Source organism: Sylvia atricapilla, chromosome W (assembly GCF_009819655.1).
Source record: "Sylvia atricapilla isolate bSylAtr1 chromosome W, bSylAtr1.pri, whole genome shotgun sequence".
NCBI classification, from domain to species: Eukaryota; Metazoa; Chordata; class Aves; order Passeriformes; family Sylviidae; genus Sylvia; species Sylvia atricapilla.
This window is the reverse complement of record NC_089173.1, coordinates 12,669,127-12,691,444: the sequence shown is the minus strand read 5'-3', so window position 1 is coordinate 12,691,444 and position 22,318 is coordinate 12,669,127. Positions and strand designations below refer to the sequence as shown.

The 22,318-nt window shown below is 36.8% G+C and overlaps 1 protein-coding gene across 1 annotated transcript in view; it reads right to left on the bottom strand.

Moving 5' to 3' along the window:
* The window catches only part of LOC136373303 (nipped-B-like protein), a 182,364-nt gene that overhangs the window by 53,548 nt on the left and 106,498 nt on the right, over positions 1 to 22,318 (bottom strand). Inside the window, 1 exon segment of the mRNA XM_066338198.1 lies at positions 9,696 to 11,198. Within this exon segment, the coding sequence (XP_066194295.1) occupies positions 9,696 to 11,198 (1,503 nt within the window).

The following is a 22,318-nucleotide window of genomic DNA, read 5'->3' as shown; positions in this document are numbered from 1 at the left end:
CTCTTTTCTATTTGTGTGCTAATACTTTGTAATAAGCAAAGCTGCAGTTAATGCAATTTCATATTTGTAATCTATATATACCTCGTATTTAAAAGTGCAAAATTTTCCACATATCAAGATGTTATAGAAAAGAACGCACAAGGGTTTAAGGAGGAACAATGACACTTGTTTGGGGTGTGGATATGAATCTTAACTTTGTATTTCTCAGTGTTTAGAAATTTAAGTTTAGTCACTCCCCACATTCTGGAACTTCAACACTAATAAATTGTCACACATCTTCATTTTGACATTAAAAAAAACCCTTACATATTACAGCTCAATTTTGCCCTCCCTTCACTCCTTTTTCGTCACAGAAGACATTAAATGCTTACTGGACTCTTCTTATTTTGCCAGTGCCTAGTATATCCAGTCTTGCTGTTCTTCCCCAGGTACCAAGCTCACCTTACATGCCCTCTCTGAGCATTTGATAGAGGATGTTCCAGTGGTTTTAGGTCTACATCCCTTATGGATGACTAGGTTACTGTCTAACTCTTTCAAGTCATTTTGGGTCATCACTATAACTAAACTGAAAAAACGTCCCGTGCCAGACATATATACAGAAAGGAAAGCAGTTTTTTTCTAAATTAGCTCAACCAACCTTCAAACTCTGCTAAATCAAATAAAATATACTCTTACTCCATAACGAGTGCCACCTTCTTGTTGTTGGATAGCCATATCATTGTAACTACAACAGCACAGATTGACAGCTTAATTCTATTACAACCACTTGTGAAGATAAGGTTCTATTTTAGACTAAGGACTAAAGGAAAAAAGAGGGGATAAAAGTACTTCCCTACTTTATAAAGATGTTTGGAAAATAAACACCCTTTAAAAATAGTTAAGTACTGTTACAGTATAGCACTCAGTCAGTACAGTGCAAAGGGCCACATGACTATCTGTGATTGATGAATAGCTTACTGGCTAAAGCTGAAAACTTTCAGCTATCCCTTAGAATGCAAATTTAATTACATCCTTTCCATTGTGCTCTCCCTTAAAATGCTCCATTACATCTTTACATCTCAGTCCGTGGTGATCAGAGTCCCCTGCTCACCAGCATCACACTACTCCAAATAATCCTGTGTCCTGGAGAGTTTTAAGAGCAGAAGGAAAAACACTATCCTTTTATCAAAATGGAATTTAAGGCATGAGGAATGTACATCTGCGCATAGGACAGAAGTTACACTTTTATCTCAATACCATAACATCAGCTGAAACACACCATCAAGATGAACACTGATGAAAATAATCTGAGTAGTCATGCATTTACTTTTCTCTTTCCCATTCTCTGCCTTAAGGTTTGTGGAAGGTGTGGAAGGTATGGCAGGAGCATCTCCTGGCAGGAGAGAGAGAAGTACTGTTCGGAAGTATGTCCTATATAATTTCATAGAACCTGCTTGAACACATCTTTCAAAACAATTTTTCCTCATCTACCCTAATATTGGCACAAAGGGAAAGCTCTAAGCCTCGAGATAAGCAAAAGGAGAGGTTCAAGCTCTCTGGTTATATTCCAGTCCTTAGCTCTGACTTCAGGAAATGGGACACAGTCAGGTTGGTGGGTCAGAGAAGAATCAGGACACAGAAACGGAGTAATTCCATCATGTAGTAGATATCATCATTGCCCATGGCTAAGCAGCACTGATTCAAAAAGGATTTTTCAATTGCACAAAGTACTCTTAGAAGAAAGAATTTTTTAAAGGAGAGAAGAGATTTTCAACGAGCATCCTGAAGGATCCAAAGATCAAGGAATATACCGAATACATATTCTCCAAAGATGCCAAGAAGCATGAGAACTCACTTTACATCCATATCAATGATTTCCTCAAGCTATCTGATTTCTGCAGCAACTATAGTCATGAGTTATTTTATACCTTATTGCTATTCTCTGACTTCTCATCTTTATAAAAATTGATAAAAGAAGGCTAGAGTAGTTTTGCAAGATACTTCATAAAAAATATAGCAGTACTCAGAGTAAAATGGAGCAAGATCAACAATTGAAATAAATGCAGTGCTGCACAAAGAACCTCACTTTTATGAATCTACTATTAATGCTTGTAATCTGAAATTTATGACACGCATTTTCCCAACTGTGTATTCTGATTAATATAAAAACTGAGCCATGCGGTCTCACCTAAGAAAAAAGATCTTCATTAAATATAATCAAATCAAACCTCAATTTTTCTTCTCATCAAACTCTTATATAAATCAATATAATACAACCAAGATCTTTGCAGAGAACAAGCAAAACAAATTCCATGATTTATATATGTTTTGTGACTATAAGCACATCATCTGCTTTTACCTTGCTCTATCATGGAAAGATTCTCATACTTTATCACTGAAAATATCCCATGAAGGTACTCTTGTTCTACTTCTTCAAAGTAACTTAATTACATTAACAACAAGAACAACAAATTGCTGATATTTTAGCTTTTAATATAAAATACTACAGGAAATACTCAAAAGATAATTCAACAATAAGCATATTTAAGCAACCTTTATTTGATGCAAACAACAATTTGGTAATTTGAAGAATAAAAAAGGTCTTGTCTTTTTCTTTTCTGTTCATTGGCAATATTACCATGAAGCAAAAATAAATTGCCAATTTCAAGTAAATAGTTTAAATTTTCCTACACACAAACAGCCACTGAAAATGGTTGAAAATGTTGAGTAACAGAAAAGTTAATTTACCAGAAGCAAATGTGAAGGTTTCCCTTATTTGTATTTTGCCAAATTTACCCTTTGTCTAGAAGAAAATTCAAACCAAAAATTTTGATCACATATCCCTGCACATATGCCAAGAAATACAATTCATATTTAGATACTTATGCACATGAACAAATCAGCACTGCATATTGTAATATCAAACAAATTGCTGGCCCACATTTTTACATATTGCAATGCATTGTTGCAAAAATAAATTATGCAAAATAACTTCAGCTTTTCCCAAAAATAAGAGGAACCTGATCGATCATCCATACCCATGAACCAAAGGCAGTTTCAGACTTTGAATAAATTGCTCTGACAAATTAGGTAATAAATTTCTATCACTTACATGTACCAAAATATTTTTTCAAAAGTGAACTAGCTAAACAATGCACTCCTAAATCTGCAAACAAAACAATGTTATTTCAGATGAACCAAAGAACAATTAAATTATTAGATTTGGTCAAGTTTACTGTTGCTGCTAAGAAGTATATGTGCAAGAATTTCACTCTTAGTATCAAAAGAAGACTTAAGAACAACCATGAGAGCAAGAATCAAAATATTTACCTTAGTGGCAAAGACAAAAATAGGAAATAACTCAAGCAACTTCCAGGAAAAGCAGTCTGCTGAAAATGTCTCCTATTGTACTGGTAACAGATCAACACTATAAAGAACTCCAGTGTGCAGCTGCTGAATTCTTTCTGTCTACCTGATATCAGTTTATCCATCATCTACCAAGAGTAGCTTATCCAACATCTACTTCTGAAAAACTAACATTAAAGCCAAAGGCCCCAGAAAGTATGTACAATGCCCATACATCCCAGCACACTTTTTGGAATAGAAGAGATTCACCATACTTAAAAAATCCTTGCAAGTAGGAACAATCTATGGTAGAAAACTAAGATCTTTCCAGACTATTGGATTTAACTGATGTTATTTACACACACACACACACACATATATACACATATATAAATAAATATATATTTATGCCTCAAATATTTTTCAAACCATGAACTTATTCATTCCAGAAAGGAGAAAAAAAGTTAGAGTTAAGTGAACAGAGTATATTAAAATGGATCCTTTGAAAACCCAACATATCTTTAAATAGTTTTGATGTCACAAGGAACAGTCAGCTTCTCTTTTAGATTAGTTAAGTTGAAAAGAGGTAGTCATCAACATCTCAGAAAAGAGGAAAATCAGGAAAACTGTATAATTCTCATGAAAGTGATGTTTATTCTACAAATTCAGCTAAATTTAGAGTTTAAGGGAAGCTTTAAAGACTTCAGCTGTAAACCATTAAATATATCCTTTACTTCTCTGAAATGTGGCATAATTTACTAGAGAACTTCAGAGAAAGTTTTAACATGCTTTGATCCATGTGGTAGTATATGCACATGCAAGGTGCCTAGTGAGTTATTACTCTGGCCCTCCCAAATGCAAATTCAGTTGCTACCAGGAACTCTAAGAGTGATTCCAAATTTCAGATTTGTGGAATTAGGACTTTCCCAACAGTTATCTTTACAAAAGGACAATCTGTAGTAAGCAATCTGAGTTCCAGGAAATTTGCTTTTATTCCAGTTATTTCCTAGCAGCACAGCTGCTTGCCCTACTGATTTCAGTAAGTACAACAGTATGCCTCTTTCAGCATCAAGAGATTGTTATTTTGGAAATAAATTTGAGTTGAACTCTTAAGTTTTCTTGATGAGTTAATACCCATAAGATATTTTTCTCAAAGTTTTGTCAATTTTGTCTTTGTAGAAGTTGTATACATGAAGGATTTAAGCAAATGTTTAAAATTTATTTACACTCCTTTTTTATCTAGTTTTCAGCTGCAACAAAAGTATTGGTGAGTAGCTCAGCTGTGATGCCCAGAGGACTGTGAGAAACATCAGAAGTTTGCTCACTGAGTCTTTCTTGTCACTCCTGTCTAAAAAATGAGGCCTAACTGGTTATTCTGCTTCACAAGTGGGGCTTTTCAGCAGTACTAGAACTCAAAGATGGACCATCATATTACACAAATGCCATGGAACTTTGTACTGCTACAGCCTGCCACTGACTACAAATTATAGTTATTATAGGCTCTGAAAAAGTAATCTGGAATTTTAAAAAAACCCAAACACACAAGCATAGAACACAGAAATATCTAAAAGCACTGTTCCAACCCTGTGACATAAAGATGATTAAGTAGCAGTAAAATTTTTAGCTGCACTTGTAAAAATATGAAGAGGACCTTTGAAGAAACAGCAAATCTTCACTCATATTTCAGATTATTCTGCAGTAAAATTATTACTTTTTTTTTTTTTAACAACAAAGCCTTTTTAGGTAATATTTCAAGACTCAAATGGTGTCTCTGCACAAGTCTTAAAAACACACACTCATTTGTCCCAGAAGTAAAATTTACAATTACATATGTGGTGCTTATTTTAGGAAGCTAATCCTTTAAATATATTATAAGCCAACTCAGACATCTCCTTACAGGACTTAAATTTTTCTCTCATTCTCTTATTTCTCTCATTCTCTGTGGATGTGTCTACCTGGACCTTAGTAAAGCCTTTTTGACACTGTCTCTCACAGCACTCTCCTGGAAAAGCTGGCAGCCCATGGCTTCGAAAGATGCTCTATTCAATGGGTAAAAAACTGTCTGGATGGCCAGGCCCAGAGAGTGATGGGGAATGGAGTCATATCCAGTTGACAGCCAGTCACCAGTGGGGTTCCCCAGGACTCAGTACTGGGGCCAGTCCTTTTTAACATCTTAATTGATGACCTGGACAAGGGGATCAAGTGCACCCTCAGTAAGTTTGCAGAGGGCACCAAGTTGGGTGGGAGTGTTGATCTGCTGGAGGGTAGGAAGGCTCTGCAGAGGAATCTGGACAGGCTGGAGTAATGGGAGAAGGCCAATTGTATGAGGTTCAACAAGGGCAAGTGCCAGGTCCTGCCCCTGGGTCACAACAAGCCCATGCAGTTCCAGGCTGGGACAGAGTGGCTGGAAAGCTGCCCAAAAGGAAAAGCACCTGGTGGTGCTGAACAACAGCAGCTGAACATGATCCAGTGTGTGCCCAGGTGGGCAAGAAGGCCAATGGCATCCTGGCTTGGATCAGAAATGGTGTGACCAGCAGGACCAGGGAAGTGATTGTCCCTCTGTACTCGGCACTGGTGAGGCCACACCTTGAGTGCTGTGTCCACTTCTGGGCCCCTCACTGCAAGAAAGACATTGAAGTGCTGGAATGAGTCCAGAGAAGGGCAATGGAGCTGGGTCTGGAGCACAAGAAGAGGCTGATGGAGCTGGGAGTGTTTAGCCTGGAGAAAAGGAGGCTCGGGGGGGGGGGGGGGGGGGGGGGGGGGAGTTCTCACTCTGTACAACTCCCTGAAAGGAGGGTGGAGCCAGGTGGGGGTCGGGCTCTTCTCCCAGGTAGCCAGTGATAGGACAAGAAGAAATGGCCTCAAGTTGGTCTAGGGAAGGTTTAGATTGCATATTTGGAAAAATTTCTTCACTGAAACTGTTATCAAGCACTGGAAAAGGCTGTCCAGGGCAGTGGTAGAGTCACCACCATCCCCGGAGGGATTTAAAAGAGGTATAGAAGTGGTGCTTAGAGACATGGTTTAGTGGTGGACCTGGCAGTGATGGGTTAATGGTTGGACTTGATGATCTTAGAGGTCTTTTCTAACCTAAATGATCTTACGAACTGTAAAACTGATAACACGCTTAATCTCAAGATAGTTGATCAGTATAATTATAAGAAGCAGCAGAGAAGGTATTCGTTGAAGCTCTGTAATGAAAGCATAGCAAACATGATCTCTCCATTGCAGGCACAAACTTGAAGGGAGAAATTTAATGCATTCCTCAAAAACATACATTTACATTAAAACCAGGACAAAAGGCATTCACAGATGTTAAAACCAGAAGCAAAAAAAAGTGCTATAATTCATTCTGACCTGCAAAAAACAGGCCATGAAAATTCAGCATAAGACCTCTTAAAAAAAATACTGTGAAAAAAAACTTCTATAACTTTCCTCTGAGCTAGAGTGCATCTTTCAGAAAAATGCTCAAAGATCAAGAGAGAGTAAAATATGTTGCTTATTTCTTGCAAATGCCAAAAAGGACTGTTGGGATGGTTCATTCTTAAAAATTGCATACTACAGCTATCCCAATCTTATAATAACCTAACAAACTTTCAAACCTGTATATAAAATTTGCTTTAAATGCTACTTGGTTTTTTTACAGTACAATGCAAGGCTTATCCATGAACACAATAACAGGATGATTTTAAAATTTAAAGTTTACTGAAACAATGTAACAAGTTATTTAGATGTTCAGTATACATAGCATTGATTTTACCTTAAAATAAGTTGATTTTACTGAGTTTTATAATCAGTGGACATTAGTCCCTTAAGACAGAATAACTATCTAAATGGTTTTTGAACTACCTGAACTAATCTTAGTTTAAACTGGATTTCAGATAAATCACAGCAATGATGTCGTATGTGACAAAGCCAGGAGAACATATTTTCTTGGGGAAGGATGAGAAAGGAGAAACAAATGACAAAAAATACATGAAGGTGAAAGAAGGAAAGATAAAGCAAAATATACTAAGCTACATGGAATAAGAGGGATGCAAGAAGTGGAATAATGATGCAAAAAAGCAGCCCTAGAAAAAGTTTGCTACAATCTATTAAGAAATACATGATGAACTAAATAAAGAATGATTATGAAAATTACATCTTCTAGTGTTATAAGTAAACAGTTATAAGTAAAAATGGCATGTAGTAAAACTGGATGCTATTTCTCTGAATTGGAGTGAGGACATTGTGGAAATGACATGAATATTTTCTATATCTGTTATGGACAAATAGACCTTGGCTTATTAAGAGAGATCTTTATCAATTATGAACCCTAAATTACGAACACTGGAATTCACTTAATTATATCCTAGAAAGTAGGCTACCAGGAAGTTGTGAAAAAAAATGTAAAACTAAAAATACACATGAAAAATCTGAAGTTCAGACACTTTCTCCAAAATCTGCATGGATGAACACTCAAAACTTGATTTGTAAGAGAAACATAGTTATTCTTTCCATGAAACTTATTTCCAGTATCATTGTAAGAATCTTATTCTAGATACAATAGCAAAGAGACTGATACCAGATTCAAACTTTTTTTTTTCCCCTGGAAACTATGTCCCAAGTTATTTCCAAATATGTAGGAAATATATGACTTCATAAAACACAAAATACACAAAAACACTGCATAAAAGCTATAAACCTGAATTTAAAAATCAATGCATTGCTCATGTGTGACACTGCTAGTAGAGTCATGCCAACTGGATTAAATTCAATAAAACCCTTACATATTACTAATATATACTATATAAACAACCACATACAATACAGACTACAAAAAAGCCTACTTGAGAAACAGTTTAGAAAGCATACATACACTGTATATAGCTCAGAGGGCTCTAAATTTACCAATTTTCTGCACATAGAATCGTGTGATTTCAAAGTCTATCCTTAGGAGCTGAACTCCATCAGAAAGTTTTCCATATGCCTTATAATGAACATAAAACTTTCACCCAAAATCTTTAGACTAAACTGATAGCAAGGATGTAAAAATTTCCTGTCTGACTCTAGATATCTATTATTTTTAAACTGGAAACTTTGCCTGTTCTGAATATCAAAAAGGGAGAGGGGAAATGCTCATATTTCCTGGATAAAGAGAAAATGTTTAACAAGAAGGCTAACATTTTATAAATAAGCAATACTCATGCTGAATTGTTAAGTCTTTAAGGGTCAATACAATCAAGTTAGTAAATAATAGACATAGCAAAATAAATTAATCATACAGATATCAACTCAGTACACATGCACATAAACATAGCTATACATTCACAAAGATTTCTAAATCAGTTCTTACCAGATAAACTTTGTAAGAAAACATTTTATTCTCAAATTAATGAGCAATGATATACTCAGAACTGCATGCATAAATCATCCTGTATACAGTTAAAATCCTCTCCTCTGACACTTTATCTGCCTATTTTTGAGACATAACAGCTCTATAAACATAACTACAAAAGAAATCTAAATGCTCTAAATGCTAAACAATAAAAAATAACTCTGACCAGTTAGTAACATTGATTTCACAATGTGAAATTATCTAATTCAGTCTGAAACAAAAGAAACTAAAATTATAGCACCAAGAATAAATAAGCATTAAATCTGTAGAAGAGACAAACAAATATCAAACCTACGATTTTTAATGAATAAATTCCTGTATATATGACTAATTTGATAATGCCAGTCTACTGTTTACGTTTCTTTCCTCTTTCTGCATACACTGGACCATAGAGACAACACTATCTGAATTCTCCTAAAGACAGAACTTTTTAATATTCTTATTGTCACACAGCATAAAGTATGGAGGCTTCCCAACAGAGCTGTATTTAGTGTAAGAGGCAGATAGGGCTTTGTAACTGCCTTCTTATCTCATAATGTAAAAATATCTCCTAGAAAAAACACATTTCATTTCCAAATAAAAACATAAAAGAATCTTAGGGTTTCTATACATAATATTTCACAACACTTCAGCTACAACAATTTAGTTACAGTAGTACCATTCCGTTATACAGGCACACCTAATCATTCATATTGTAGTTATGTTTAACTAGATAAATTACCAGATTAAGCTCATGTAACTGAAGTACATTTTAAGATTATTTAAGTGTTCCCACATTAGGAAATTGCATTGGAATAAAATTGTTACACTGTAGCAAGATTTCCAATAACCACAATCCCATAGACAAATTTCACTTTGTTCCCCAAAATCACCATATAAGCAAGAGTATAAACTATCAAACATTTGTGTTTAATTTCTAACTATAGGAGTAGCAAATTTAAAAGAACAGGAGCATACAGGATATAATGCAATTAACATTAAAAAAAAACCAACTTACCTTTATTAGATTTGGATGACTTGTTCTTGCTAGGTTTAAAACAAGTGCCCCTTGATTTATCTTCTCTATCCTTAATAAATTTCTGCACATCATCCAATGAAAGTTTTTGAAGGACAACTACAGGCTTAGCTCCTTTATTTAGATCTTCAACTAGCCCAGTCTTCTCTTCTTTGCCCTGTTCACCTTTAAATTCAGTTTTCCTTGATTCCTGAGTGACATTGACATCTTTATCACGCTTGATTTTTGGAATGACAAAATGTTTCAATGCTCCAGATCTTGCCCCCAACAAATAACTGGGAAACTCTGCTTTATTATCAGCATGTGCTTTATTACTATTTACTTTACTCTTATTACCATCTGTCCTTTGTTCATCCTTGCTATTTTGTGATTTAAAGCCAGGTTTATCAGGTCTTGATTTACTAGAATCTCCTCTACCTTCCTGTTTAATGTGAGGACTGTCAGGTCGTGATTTCTGATCCCCAGAACAAAACCTTGCCCTTGATTCATCAGACTCATGGCTATGTTTCCTTGCAAATTTCTCAGGTTTTGAACCATCAGATTTAATACCATGTTTAGAATCATGTTCATTTTTGTTTGAGGATCGCAAATATTCAGGTCTTCTGATCTTGGATGGATCTCCTCTGTATCTCTCTGACTCCTCCCTGTCCTCTGATCTTTGTTTGAGACTATCATGGTCACGCCTTGGTGTATCAGAAACTGAGCGCCCATCAGGCCTCTGTTTTGTTGGATCAGGTCTACTTTCAGATTTTATCCTTGAAGGATCAGATTTCACATCTAGTTTATGCCTAGATATTTCTATTTTCTTTTCTGATAATGGTTTACTTGAGTCCCTCCTGTTATCATGTCTATGTTTTGGCATTTCAGGCCTGCCTTCATTCTTCTGTTTCGGTGTTTCAGGCCTCTGCCTTATTTCCTGTTTGCCATTATTTTGTTTTCCCTCATTTTGTTTCATCTCCATTTGCCTGCTCTGGTTTTGTTTTGATTCTGTTTGTCTGTTCTCACTTTGTTTCACTTCCATTTGTCTGCTTTCGTGCTTGCTTTCACGTTTAGCTTCTACCTGTTTCTTCTCATTCTGTTTACTTTCCAACCGCCTACTCACATTTTGCTGAAATTCCATTTGTCTGTTTTCATTTTGCTGGATATCTGTTTTTTGACCCCCAAAGTCCGATATTTTTCTAAAAATCTCAGGGTGATTTTCAGGTTTAAATTTAAGAACTCCAACAGTGTCTTCTTGGGAAACACACACAAACACGTCATTATACTGTTTAGTATCTTCAGGTTTTTTGATGATGTCCAAATCCTGAGTTACTGTTTCCTGAGAGTCTGCTCTTCCTGCTTGCTGCAGATCAATACTAACCATCAGCGCTGGCCTTGCCCCATTTCCTGCAGAACCTGTCTCCTGAGAAGCTGCTCTATTTCCTCCAGTAGCACCTCCAACCTCCTGTGGTTTGTTTTCTTGTTTTCGCTTCTTCAGAGGCTTATCTACAAATTAAAAGAGAAAAATCACAAATGCTATATATTAGAAATAGTAAAGAGTCCAAGCAAAAATGTCCATTCCCCTCCACCCCCACCAATTAATCCTCCTCTGCATCTATGTGTACACAAACAACAAAACCCATTGAATTTAAAAGCAAGAATAGAACTTCTCTAATACTTTTAAATATGTTCATTATTAATCTACATGTGCCAATTAATCATTAAAAAACATCTTCAAAACATATGAAATCAATTCCTGTACAATTCACAAGAGAACCATTTAATAAAGAAGCTGCAATAATGGCCAAAAAATATCATTTACAATTGAAGCAAGTTTTGAGGAATACTACTATAAAAGATTCTCTTTTGCAGATTAAGCCTGGTTCATTATACATTAACTGTGCAAGGATCTGCAATGATTAAGACAGAGCTTCTACCTACTTGATTCAGTTGGGCTTCACATATATTGTAGCCAGGGAACACATGAACAGTGAACAAAAATTATTAAAATAAGTCCAACACTCCATGCTTCTCCTTGAAACAAGGACTATATCAAGAGTTGGAGTCTATACCATATCACATATGAATAAGGGGGGGGGGGGGGGGGCACTAAACACTTAAAAGCTTCAGGATTTTCCCCTTGCAACCACAATGCTTTTAATGGATGAAATAAAAAATTCAGTGATAATTTTATGTAGCATCAAGAGCTTGACTCTACAATAATCCTTTCAGTTTACATTTTACAAAAAATCATTAAAAGTAGAATACAGAAAAATAGAAAGTGAGCCAATCACACCCTCCTGTAATCATGTAGAATTCACAGAAATAAGAAGCACATGAAAATATCTATTAATTTAAAATGCAACCTATTTATATTACCAACATGATACTCTAAACTAAAATTAATTTCTACCATGAAACTCAAAAGCCCTACCTGCACTAAGGCTTATATTCTCATTTTGTAGTTGGTCAATAAAAAAAGATATTTTCTCTGTAATCAGGGAATATGATTTTAAGTCTAAATAATGACCAAACACCGGTTGAAAATTCTATCTAAATGTCTAGACCACAAATACAGTATAAGAAAAATCACTTATTTTGTGCTTAGATTTGTGGTGCCTTTTCACCAGATGCAATGAGCCAACTCTCCTTTTGGGAGCAGGGGAAAAGTAAGGAGGATGCAATCAAGGAAGAAGGAATGAAACTCAACAAAAATACCCCCAAGCTCTCAAATTGTAAACCAGAATTATAACTATGACTTCTAATTTCCTCTATACTTGTAGAAGATTGTAATTCAGAAGAATTAAAAATTTTAAGGATCATCTCCAAAATTAACATTAGAACACAGTAACTAGTAAGATAGTCAACTCCAATAATGTGAACAGGTTTGGGTTTTTTTTCCATCATTTTAATTCTCAAATCTATTTCTATAATTCTAACTTTCTAAAACTCAAAAATTATGTATAGCATTTAATGTCTGGAAGACAGTAAAAACAAATACAATAAACTCCACGCAGAAACTGGTCAACTGCAAATAAGGAACTTTCCAAAGTAGGAACACATGCCAACTTTGATAGACATGTGAACCTGTCCTAGGGTGACTATGATGCTTGTATCCCAAATCGTCCATTCTGTGTGTGCTGTGTGTTCTGTACCTTTAAGACTGGTTCTGAGGGCGAAGCAGGGAAAGAAGAAGCACGCAGTTTGGTTTGAAAAACAGTGTTCACTCCTCTGCATTTTTTTCTTCTTCCTCAGGACGGTGTTGTTTGTCGGATGCAGGGACAGCAGCCAGAGAGAGGTTTTATTTTGCTTTTAGTTAGTCTAGCTAGCTGAGACAAAGAAGCTTCCTGGACTGTTTTTTCTCCTTTTTCTTGGGACTGTTTAAATCTGCTCTGGACTGAAAAACCCAGAGGAGGACCAGGATCTTGCACCCAAGGCCCACTGGGACCTGGACCTCGGCATTTTCCAGCACCAAAGGGACTGGGACTGATAAGATACTGAGAGAGCTGAGCTAACTCATGGCAAGAACTTCTCTCAGTTTTGCCATCTCTCTTCAGAGTGGCAAGAGGTTTTATATATTATTCATTCCTTATGCTTGTGGGCATTTTGTTTGTCAAATAAATAGTTTTTTCCACTTTTCTCCGAAGAAGTTCTTTTCCCGGACCAGCTGGGGGGAGGGGTCATTTGGGTTTGCTCCCCAGAGGAACCCCATTCGGAGGTTTCCTCCCAAATTTGCTCTAAACCAGGACAGAACCAAAACAAATTTGATGAATTGAAAGTGCAACTTTTTAGGATGGTGGTTTTTCGTTTTTCTGTCCAACAACAAAAACTGTTGGATTCATATGAGAGCTTCTATAGATTAACTTCCTTACACTACTTATTAAAACAAATGTGGGTTTTTTTGAAACCTTCATACAATAACAAAAAAAATATTTTTCTCCCTGTGACTAAGAGGGCTTTGACCTCACTGAGCTTCATAGCAGGTCTTAGGAATGACCATGAAGTAGAAGCCTCCAAATGGAGAGATTTCAAATTTGATTTTTTTTTTAAAACTCATATACATTAATATACATACATACACACACATATCACTACTTTATTTTTCAATTAAAACTGTTGAAATTTTGAAACACAAATTGAGAAACTTGTGTTGTTATGAAAAAGTCAGTCAGGTTTTTCATTTTAATCCAGAAATGTCAGTCACACTGAAAAAGTCCTGTAAAGCTCTGATGGTGTGTGGAATCCTCCCATTTTGAAGAAGTTGAATTCTGATCTTACTCTCCTTATGTTATCTCCTCCCTTGACTCAAACCCTAAGACTCCTCCCCTGCAATCTCTGATAAAACCCCACTACCCTGCCCCTGGTCTCTCTTTGCCTTCTTCTCCCTCCCCAGCTTGGGGTTGGGTGGGGGGAAAATAAAATGGACTCTCGTTCTTAACAAAACAGAGACTTGTTTCATCTGTTTCTCTGCCAGAGCTTGTACCTCCCTGGACATGATGATCACTGTAGCCACGCAGTGCTACAATAGTGGATCTAGCTTTTAAGACATTACTGTTACCAGTTATCTTCCCTGTCCCTTTAACTGAGGTTATCACCTGTATCAGAAAGGAACACACATTCACATTTCTACAAGTGTGTTTCATTTTCTAGTGCATCAGATTACAGCACTAGTGAAGATGGTTTGCATTAACCTAACCAGACTGAACAAGCCAGCTAAGAAGCCAGCAAAGATTTTCTTCTGCTACCCCTACTATAGGAGCAAGGGAGATGGTAAGATGTGATGCCTTAAACCAGTGTAGCTAGATCAACGAAAACTCACCTTTCAGAGCCCTCATGCTGAGGGCTCTATGATTAAACAACCAAAACAATTCATATATGACCACTTTTCTCTCTTGAACTTCCATGGGCTCAAAATGCTGCTTTTCATCATCATCCAAAATGTCAAATTGTAAGTTGAGAACATATAAATAGATGACTGAATCATAACTTGTCACATTTCCTCTAAATACAGAGCTCATTTGATGTACCTTCTTTACTTCTCTTGACAACTCAGTACTGATGTTTAGTAAGTTATAACCACAACCTGTTGAGAAAGGGGTGCCTTCAAAGTTTTCTTTTCTTAAATGCCAAAGTGATTGCAGATGGAGTTAGAGATTCACAGATTTCTTGATATTTCCAATGCATCTTGAGGGTAGTCCTCAGAACTAGACTTAATAATGACAGTTTTGCCTCTATGAGAGTTCTGGACTTGGGACAAAAAAGCTGACCCAAGTATATGAAAATAAGCAAGTTTGCAGACAGTACAAAACTAGGAGGCCTTGTTGACTCCCTCGAAGGCAGAGAGGCCCTGCAGAGAAACCCAGACAAATTAAGGGGCTGGGCAATCATCAACCATATGAAGTTTAACAAGGGCAAGCGCTGGATTCTGCACCTGGGATGGGGCAACCCTGGATGTACAGATAGACTGGGGAATGAGAGGCTGAAGAGCAGCTGTGGGAAGGGACCTGAGGGTCCTGGTTGATGACCAGTTGAATATGAGTCAGCAGTGCCCTGGCAGCCAGTTGATGCATTCATGTCCTGGAATGCATCAGGCACAGCATCACCAGCCAGTTGAGGGAGGGGAATGTCCCGCCCTGCTCTGCACTGGTGTGGCCTCACCTTGACTACTGGGGGCAGTTTTGGGCACTACAGTATAAGGAAGACATGATGCTATTGGAGAGCATCCAAAGGAGGGCATGAGGATGGTGAAGGGCCTGAGGGGAAGCTGTATGAGGAGTATCTGAGGTAATTTGGCTCATTCAACCTGAAGAAGAAGAGATTAAGGGAAGACCTCACCAGGGTCTGCGGCTTCCTCCTGAGGGGCAGCAGATGGGCAGGCATGAAGCTCTGCTCTCTGGTGACTAATGACAGGACCCGAGGGAAGAGCTGAAACTGTGTCAGGGGAGGTTTAGGTTGGATATCAGGGAAAGGTTCTTCACACAGAGGGTGGTCAGGAACTGAATAGGCTCCCGAGGGAAGTGGTCACAGCCCTAAGGCTGCCAGAGCTCAAGGAGCACTAGGACAACACTCAGGAACAGAGTGGGATTGCTGGGGTGTCCTCTGCAGGGCCAGGAGTTGGACTTGATGATCCTTGTGGGTCCCTTCCAGCTCAGAATATTCTATGAAAATATCAGGTTGAACTAGTGCATTAAAGGTAGGATAAGTGCATAGTACCTTAATTGAGCATAATGGGAAAATTCCACTGAATGGGCACAAATACTTTTTTGGTTACCATCATAGCTGCAGAAATATGAAAGGTGAAAAACACCATTGGGCTTTATCAAATTCTGAACTCACTTTGAACTATATGAAAAAAATCAGTAGAGTATCAGAGAAGTGAGGATAGTAATTAACCTCTGAAAACAGATGTCTTCAAGTCTTCTCTTTTACAATCAAATATATGCAAGTTTGCATAAATCTGTCTTGTTAAGGCATGAGTCCCAAGACCCCATAGGGTCTTAATGAACAGATGAACTTACGAACTTTAAAATATCCATTCAAATATTCTTCATAATCTTCAAGGTATCAGTATCCAAGTTTCGCCCACTTCATTCCATAGGTGACAGAATTTATTATCAGGATCTAGGAGTTTGCAAAACTATCAGACTAACATTTTTCTTTCAAATTCTGCAGACCTAGGTTCAGAGCTTTCCAGTTCTGAACAGGTAAGCTCACATGCTCTTGAGACCAATTAAGTGTGATCAGGATCTTTTTGCTTCACTCTTTACAGCAATTTTTCTAATAGAAGGAATGTGTAGTAAGCCACAGAAGAGCTTTCTGACTATATTATAGATCAGGTATCCAAGTTTGTTGTTCTCAGATTCTTTTCTTTTTAGAAATATTATTCACTCCTCCCCCATCCCTGCCTCTCAAGACCATAGACACATCAAAAATGTATCTACATTTTGTTCAATTACTTGAACAAATTTATGACTGTTAAGAGTACAGTCTGATCCCAGTTGTTCTCCTATGTGTGCATTGGTTTGCTTTGGCAAATTTGCATGGACATTCTCTTTACATTGCAACATGCTCACCAAAAGGCAGTACCTTGGTACTCAGAGCAAGATGATAAACTATCTTAGTCTAAAAAATAGCAGAGATTTTCTGTCAAATTAAATGAGTCACTGTGGTGCAAGAAACAAAATATTACAGGAACCACAAGTTTGAAATGGATTTCCAAGCAGTTGTGTCTCACCTGTCCTGTTATGAACAGTATTCCTGGAGACAGGTTGTGGCCTTCATCTTTGGAAATATCTGCATGTCAAAACAATGAGTACTTTCAGATTTAGAAATTAATTACTGCAGAACCTCTGTGCAAAAACACATTGCACTGGAATAACTACAGATACCTTTGAATATATTTCTGATGAAACTGCAAGTCAATTGTGATTTGCAGCATATCCATACTGAAAATGGATATACTTGGAAGCTGAGCAAGTATTAGGGACAGTAGCTGGATGAGGGGAGCTTTATTAAAGAAGTATCTGCATTCTTCCATTTAATCTGAAATCTTTCCAAAGCAGCAGCCAGAACGCCACTAGTGCTGAAGTCTCTGATGTTACCGCTTTCTTGCAAACCTGATGATTGTCTCAAGTCTAAGATTAAACTTTTTCAACAAATGAGTATAATAGGATGGTAGCCAAAAGACCTCTAGAAATGCATGCCCTAGCAGATGGAAATGGGTGTTTTGTAAATACTTGTGAAAAAGTAACAAGTCTAAATAAGAACCACATGCATGGTTGCTGAGCTTTGTTTTAGCAGAATGGTAACACTCTGTTCTATTAATATTGTTTGGTAAACTTTAAAATCCAGAGATTTCTGATTTATCTTGAAGACACAACATATAAATTACCACTTCTGCATTTACACCTTGTAAAGAATTCAGTTAGACTTCATATCCAAGATGGATAAATGTGAATGTACTCCACTTCAGAACCACAAAGATTGAACCTCTAATGCTGAATTCTGTGCAAACCATTTTGATGACTCCAGTATAAATTTTTGCATAACAACTAAGAGTGTAATATCTTAAAGCTCTAACATGCTTCAGAGATTATTTGGATATGCCTCCACTCATTTAAAATACCACTTATTTGCATTATTTAAATCAGCAGTGAATAAATTTACCCCAAATAGACCAGTCTTAAGCAGTTATTACTTATTGTCAAACCTTCCATTTTTGAACATCAAAGACAAGTCAGCCAGAGGCCAATTATGAGCTTATCTTATTTAAGATAACAGTCAAGACTAGGAATTTTCAACAAATAACACATAACCATATGCCTAAATAACAAATCTATGTTTACCTGAGGCCTGCACTCTGCAGCCAAAGGAATGGAGAAAAATGCATTAGCAATGTCAATAGTGGCATACCACTTCGCTGCCTTGGACTCCAGCTCGTTCTGGAGCTCCAACATGTCTGGCACAGCAGCGCTCAATGGTGGAGTCACTTCATTCAAGGCCTGATAGTCTACAGTCAATCTCCATTCTCCGTCTGATTTGCTCACAGCCCAAATGGGGCTGTTGAAGGGTGAGCAGGCCTTGCTGAACACCCCTTGGCTCTCCAGCTCATGGATCATCTTCTGCCCAGGGGGAGGAACCAAGCATTCCTACCTGGATATAATCTGAGGTTTGGAACACCACAGGCAGCTTTATCTACTGGATTCCCAGAACACAAGAGCTACATAACTACCACTGGACCTTCAGAGGAAGACCAGACCCTTCTACAGGATCACCACTTCAACAGAACTACATCTATCACTTCAACAGGACTGCAGCCACCATTTAATCACACTGCTACCACCACCCTGACCAACAGGGTGTCATGTTGTATCCTGACTCTGTCAGTTTAAACCAGTGTTTTCTGTCTTTATTTTATTATTCCTATTACATTATAGTTCTGACCTAGAGTCTCCCACTGGTTTGTTTTCAGACTAACACACTCCCCTTGAAGGAGAGACTCAGCAAACATAAGTCAAATATTTTAGTCTCACTGCTTGCTCCCTTACAGAAGAAACTAAGAAAGTAAAGTCATGAACCTGGTATAGGAAGTTTTATAGAACAAATATAATTTAAAAGGCTCCAAACTAGAGACCAGAGGGCTTCTAGCTGCTGCAGTTCAGAGGAAGGGATTTCCAAGAATCTGAACAGAAACAGCTGATAATTTTTAGCAATCTGTCAAGGGACTTTATCAAACTTCTCATCACTATGCAAAAAAGAAAGTCCATCAAGAGGGATGTCCAAACTCATTCAGGAAATAAAACAACCACAAACCAAACAAAAACCCCTAAAATGACTACAGAAATCTCTGACATGCCTTAGGGTGTAGCACAATTAATAATCTTCATTTTGGTAAAGTTCTGATTGTTTTTTTAAATATGACAATAATATAATCAGCATAACTGGAGATGAAATCTTACAAATTTTTCTGCTTAAGAATGTTTGGTAAATCACTATTCCCTGTCAGCTATATTAATACAAAAAAAAATTACACTCAATATTAACAGGAATTGAACTACAGCAAATTATAATGAAGTATTTCCACTTGTTTAAAGACTAGAAGCTGTCATTTAACCTCCCGGAATTGTTTTTATTATAAACAATATGATATCAATTTATCTATGAGAAAAACTTTTCTGAAACAAATCCAGGGTTTTATCTATGTGATAATTTTGTGAAGAATTATAGTTTTGCAAACTCAATTGTTAAAAAGTCTGGGGAAAACCTGATGTGTGAACACCTTTGAAATACATAATGCAGCACCTAACTTCACAAGAAAAAGGCAACACACTAACAGTAGATTTAATGAAGACTATTTCATGCATCACATACAGATTAATATTTCCAATCACTTTCAAATTCATTTGTAGGAACAGCAAACTTTAGAAATAAGGAAATTACTTTAAACTTTATTGGTGAACACTTTTAATCTCCCTTCCAGATGTTGATTTTATTCTGATATTATACCTTGCATTCAAAAGTATTTTCAATTAACTATATCCAGTAACATTTATATAGGATGATAATGAAAAAAAGTCTGTGTCATCATCTTAGGTTGATGTTGGAGTGAACTTAGTGACTATGAGCTACAGAAATGCTGGGCTTTAACTGTTAATAAGCTATGTTAATTATACATGCTGTTCTTTATCAAAATTTAAATCCATTATAGAGAAGTGACTGTTCCAGAACAAAATAAAGTCATTTCTGGGTAAGTAATATCATAAATCCTCCCATCCATTTAACAGGTACAATCAAGGGCATACACTACATGTATATTATATTTAATTCTTATCTTAGTTCATGCTATAAATAAAAATAAAATACACTTCTTACTAAACTAAGTTTTAGTTATTTTCTACACCTCCTTACAAAAGCAGGTTTTTGGCACTACCCTATGTAAAGCACAACCTGGAAAAATGTGGGAATTTGCTTTCATGTTACACAAGAGCACCAAAGGAAACACCATTAAGAATATGCCTTTCTTTTCAAAAAAATGTGTTTTCCAGTATTACATTCTTAAAAAATATAAAAGAAAGCAATTTTCCCTAGATAGTTGGAAACACTGCAACACTTCATAGCAATTTCTCTAGACAGAAATTTCTCCCCCTTACATTTCTTAAAACATGCCTGAACATAAAACAAAAGAAAGTCTTTCATCTATAGGAACTGGATTTGGCAAATCTGCTTTTTCTTGGGAAAGCTACACTGGGTCCCAGTTTGATCTATTACATAACACTACAAAAATGCAGGCCTAATGAAAGTTCGTATAACACAAAATACATGCTACCCAATTCTCACACTGTCCTAGTACACAAAGACAACAATTTGTATTTTACACTGTCTCATTTCATGTTCTGGTATTAACTGTAATTTTCAGCAAAATTACTATACAAATGACTACATGCATATATCTACTTTAAAGTAAATAACCCCCTTACAACATATATTTGAAAATGAATGGTAATATACTGGCTATAATTACATGCTCTGTCATTTCATTAATTTGCTACATAAAATTAAATGTAAACAAACTATTAATTCTTGATAGTGTTCTATCTCTCCTTTGTAGAACTTTTGGGGGGAGATGGGTAATGGAGAGAAAGGGAAAGGAGCTGAATAGGAACTTTAAAGGTAAGAGAAAAAGTTTACTTACCTATAAATGTAGTTTTGAGTTTTGCTCCAGCAGATTCACACTCTTGGGATGGGTGTGTCTGCTGCTATGGGCTTGGAATGAACTAAAAACAGAAGGGCCCACAGCAGGCATCCAAATGCCCGCTAACTGATCCAATTATTGGAAATAATAAGCGTTACTTCTCCCTAATTTAAAGAATCTACAGTAAGATTATAAAGTAGGTAAAGTTGATCCTCAGAGGTAAAAATATATAGGGGAAAAAAGCCCAAAGAAACGAACAAGTTTATCTCATTTAAAAAATGCTTCTAATACTTTTAAATTTAAAAAATATATATTAGCCGCACAATTAAATGGTAAGTGACTAATGATTTCATGATTTTTCTTGCAAACACCAGAAAACAGTGCCTTTTACAAGTAGAAGTAGAACTCCTTAATCTGCTAAGACAGCTACATCATATAAAAGTGACTTTGAAGTAGCCTAAAATCTAACAATGAACGCACACCACTATGTATGGAAGAGCTCAAATTAAAATTTAGCAAATCCAAATAAAAAACTAAAACAATTTGGAAAAATCTTTGAAAAAGAGATGGGTTGCTTTCTGTTTTTCCAAGATTATTTTCCCTTTTCCTCTTTTTAGAAGACTCAGAGCTCCTTTTAACATCAGTGTGGAGGCCCAGGGGCTTATCCCTAAGGTAGCTGTGCCCCAACTCTGGGAGGACCGAGGCAAATAGGGAAAGATATCCTTTTAGATCATGGCAAGGAAAACCTTCCTCCCATGGGCCTTTGCAGACACATGTTAATATTTCTTAGGTTTCATTGTTTCATTGGTTTGTTAAGTTTATGTTACCCTGTTCAGCTCTGTTCATCATATATGCACCCATCCTAGAATGTTCTTCCTTCCCTTGAACCCCATTGAGCTAATTTTGCCACAGTATTACACTCCTGTGACCCCATTAGTCCACCCAGTTCATATTTACCCCTTTGCACCACTTTTCCCTATTCTTATTGGACCCTGACCTCAGACCCACCCTAGTTGTCTCATTTATAACCCTGTGCCCTCAGACCCCTCCTCACTCTCATTCCTGAATTTTATTTGAGGCTGTTGCGTCCCTGAACCTCTATCCTGTGTCCCTGGACCCCTTCGCTATTTCTGCCTGTGTTCCTGAAAAAACAGCTTTCAGACCTTCAAACGAGAAGCTCATCCCTCTGCTTAGTTGTCGGATATATTGTAGCAGCATGCCTGGGGCTCAGAGACGCTGGGCACTCTCTAGGACCAGGCATCTCTCTCATGTTGCTACATAGTGGCGTTCCTGAAGTGGGACATAGTTTATTTTTTTCTGATCTCAGATAGAAACTCCAAAACGAATTTGCTGGACAGATGTTCTTGGATGAAAGATGCCTTGGGTCTAGCCATCACCCAAAGTGGAGCTCGAGTTTTATCAAGCTTTTGCTGAG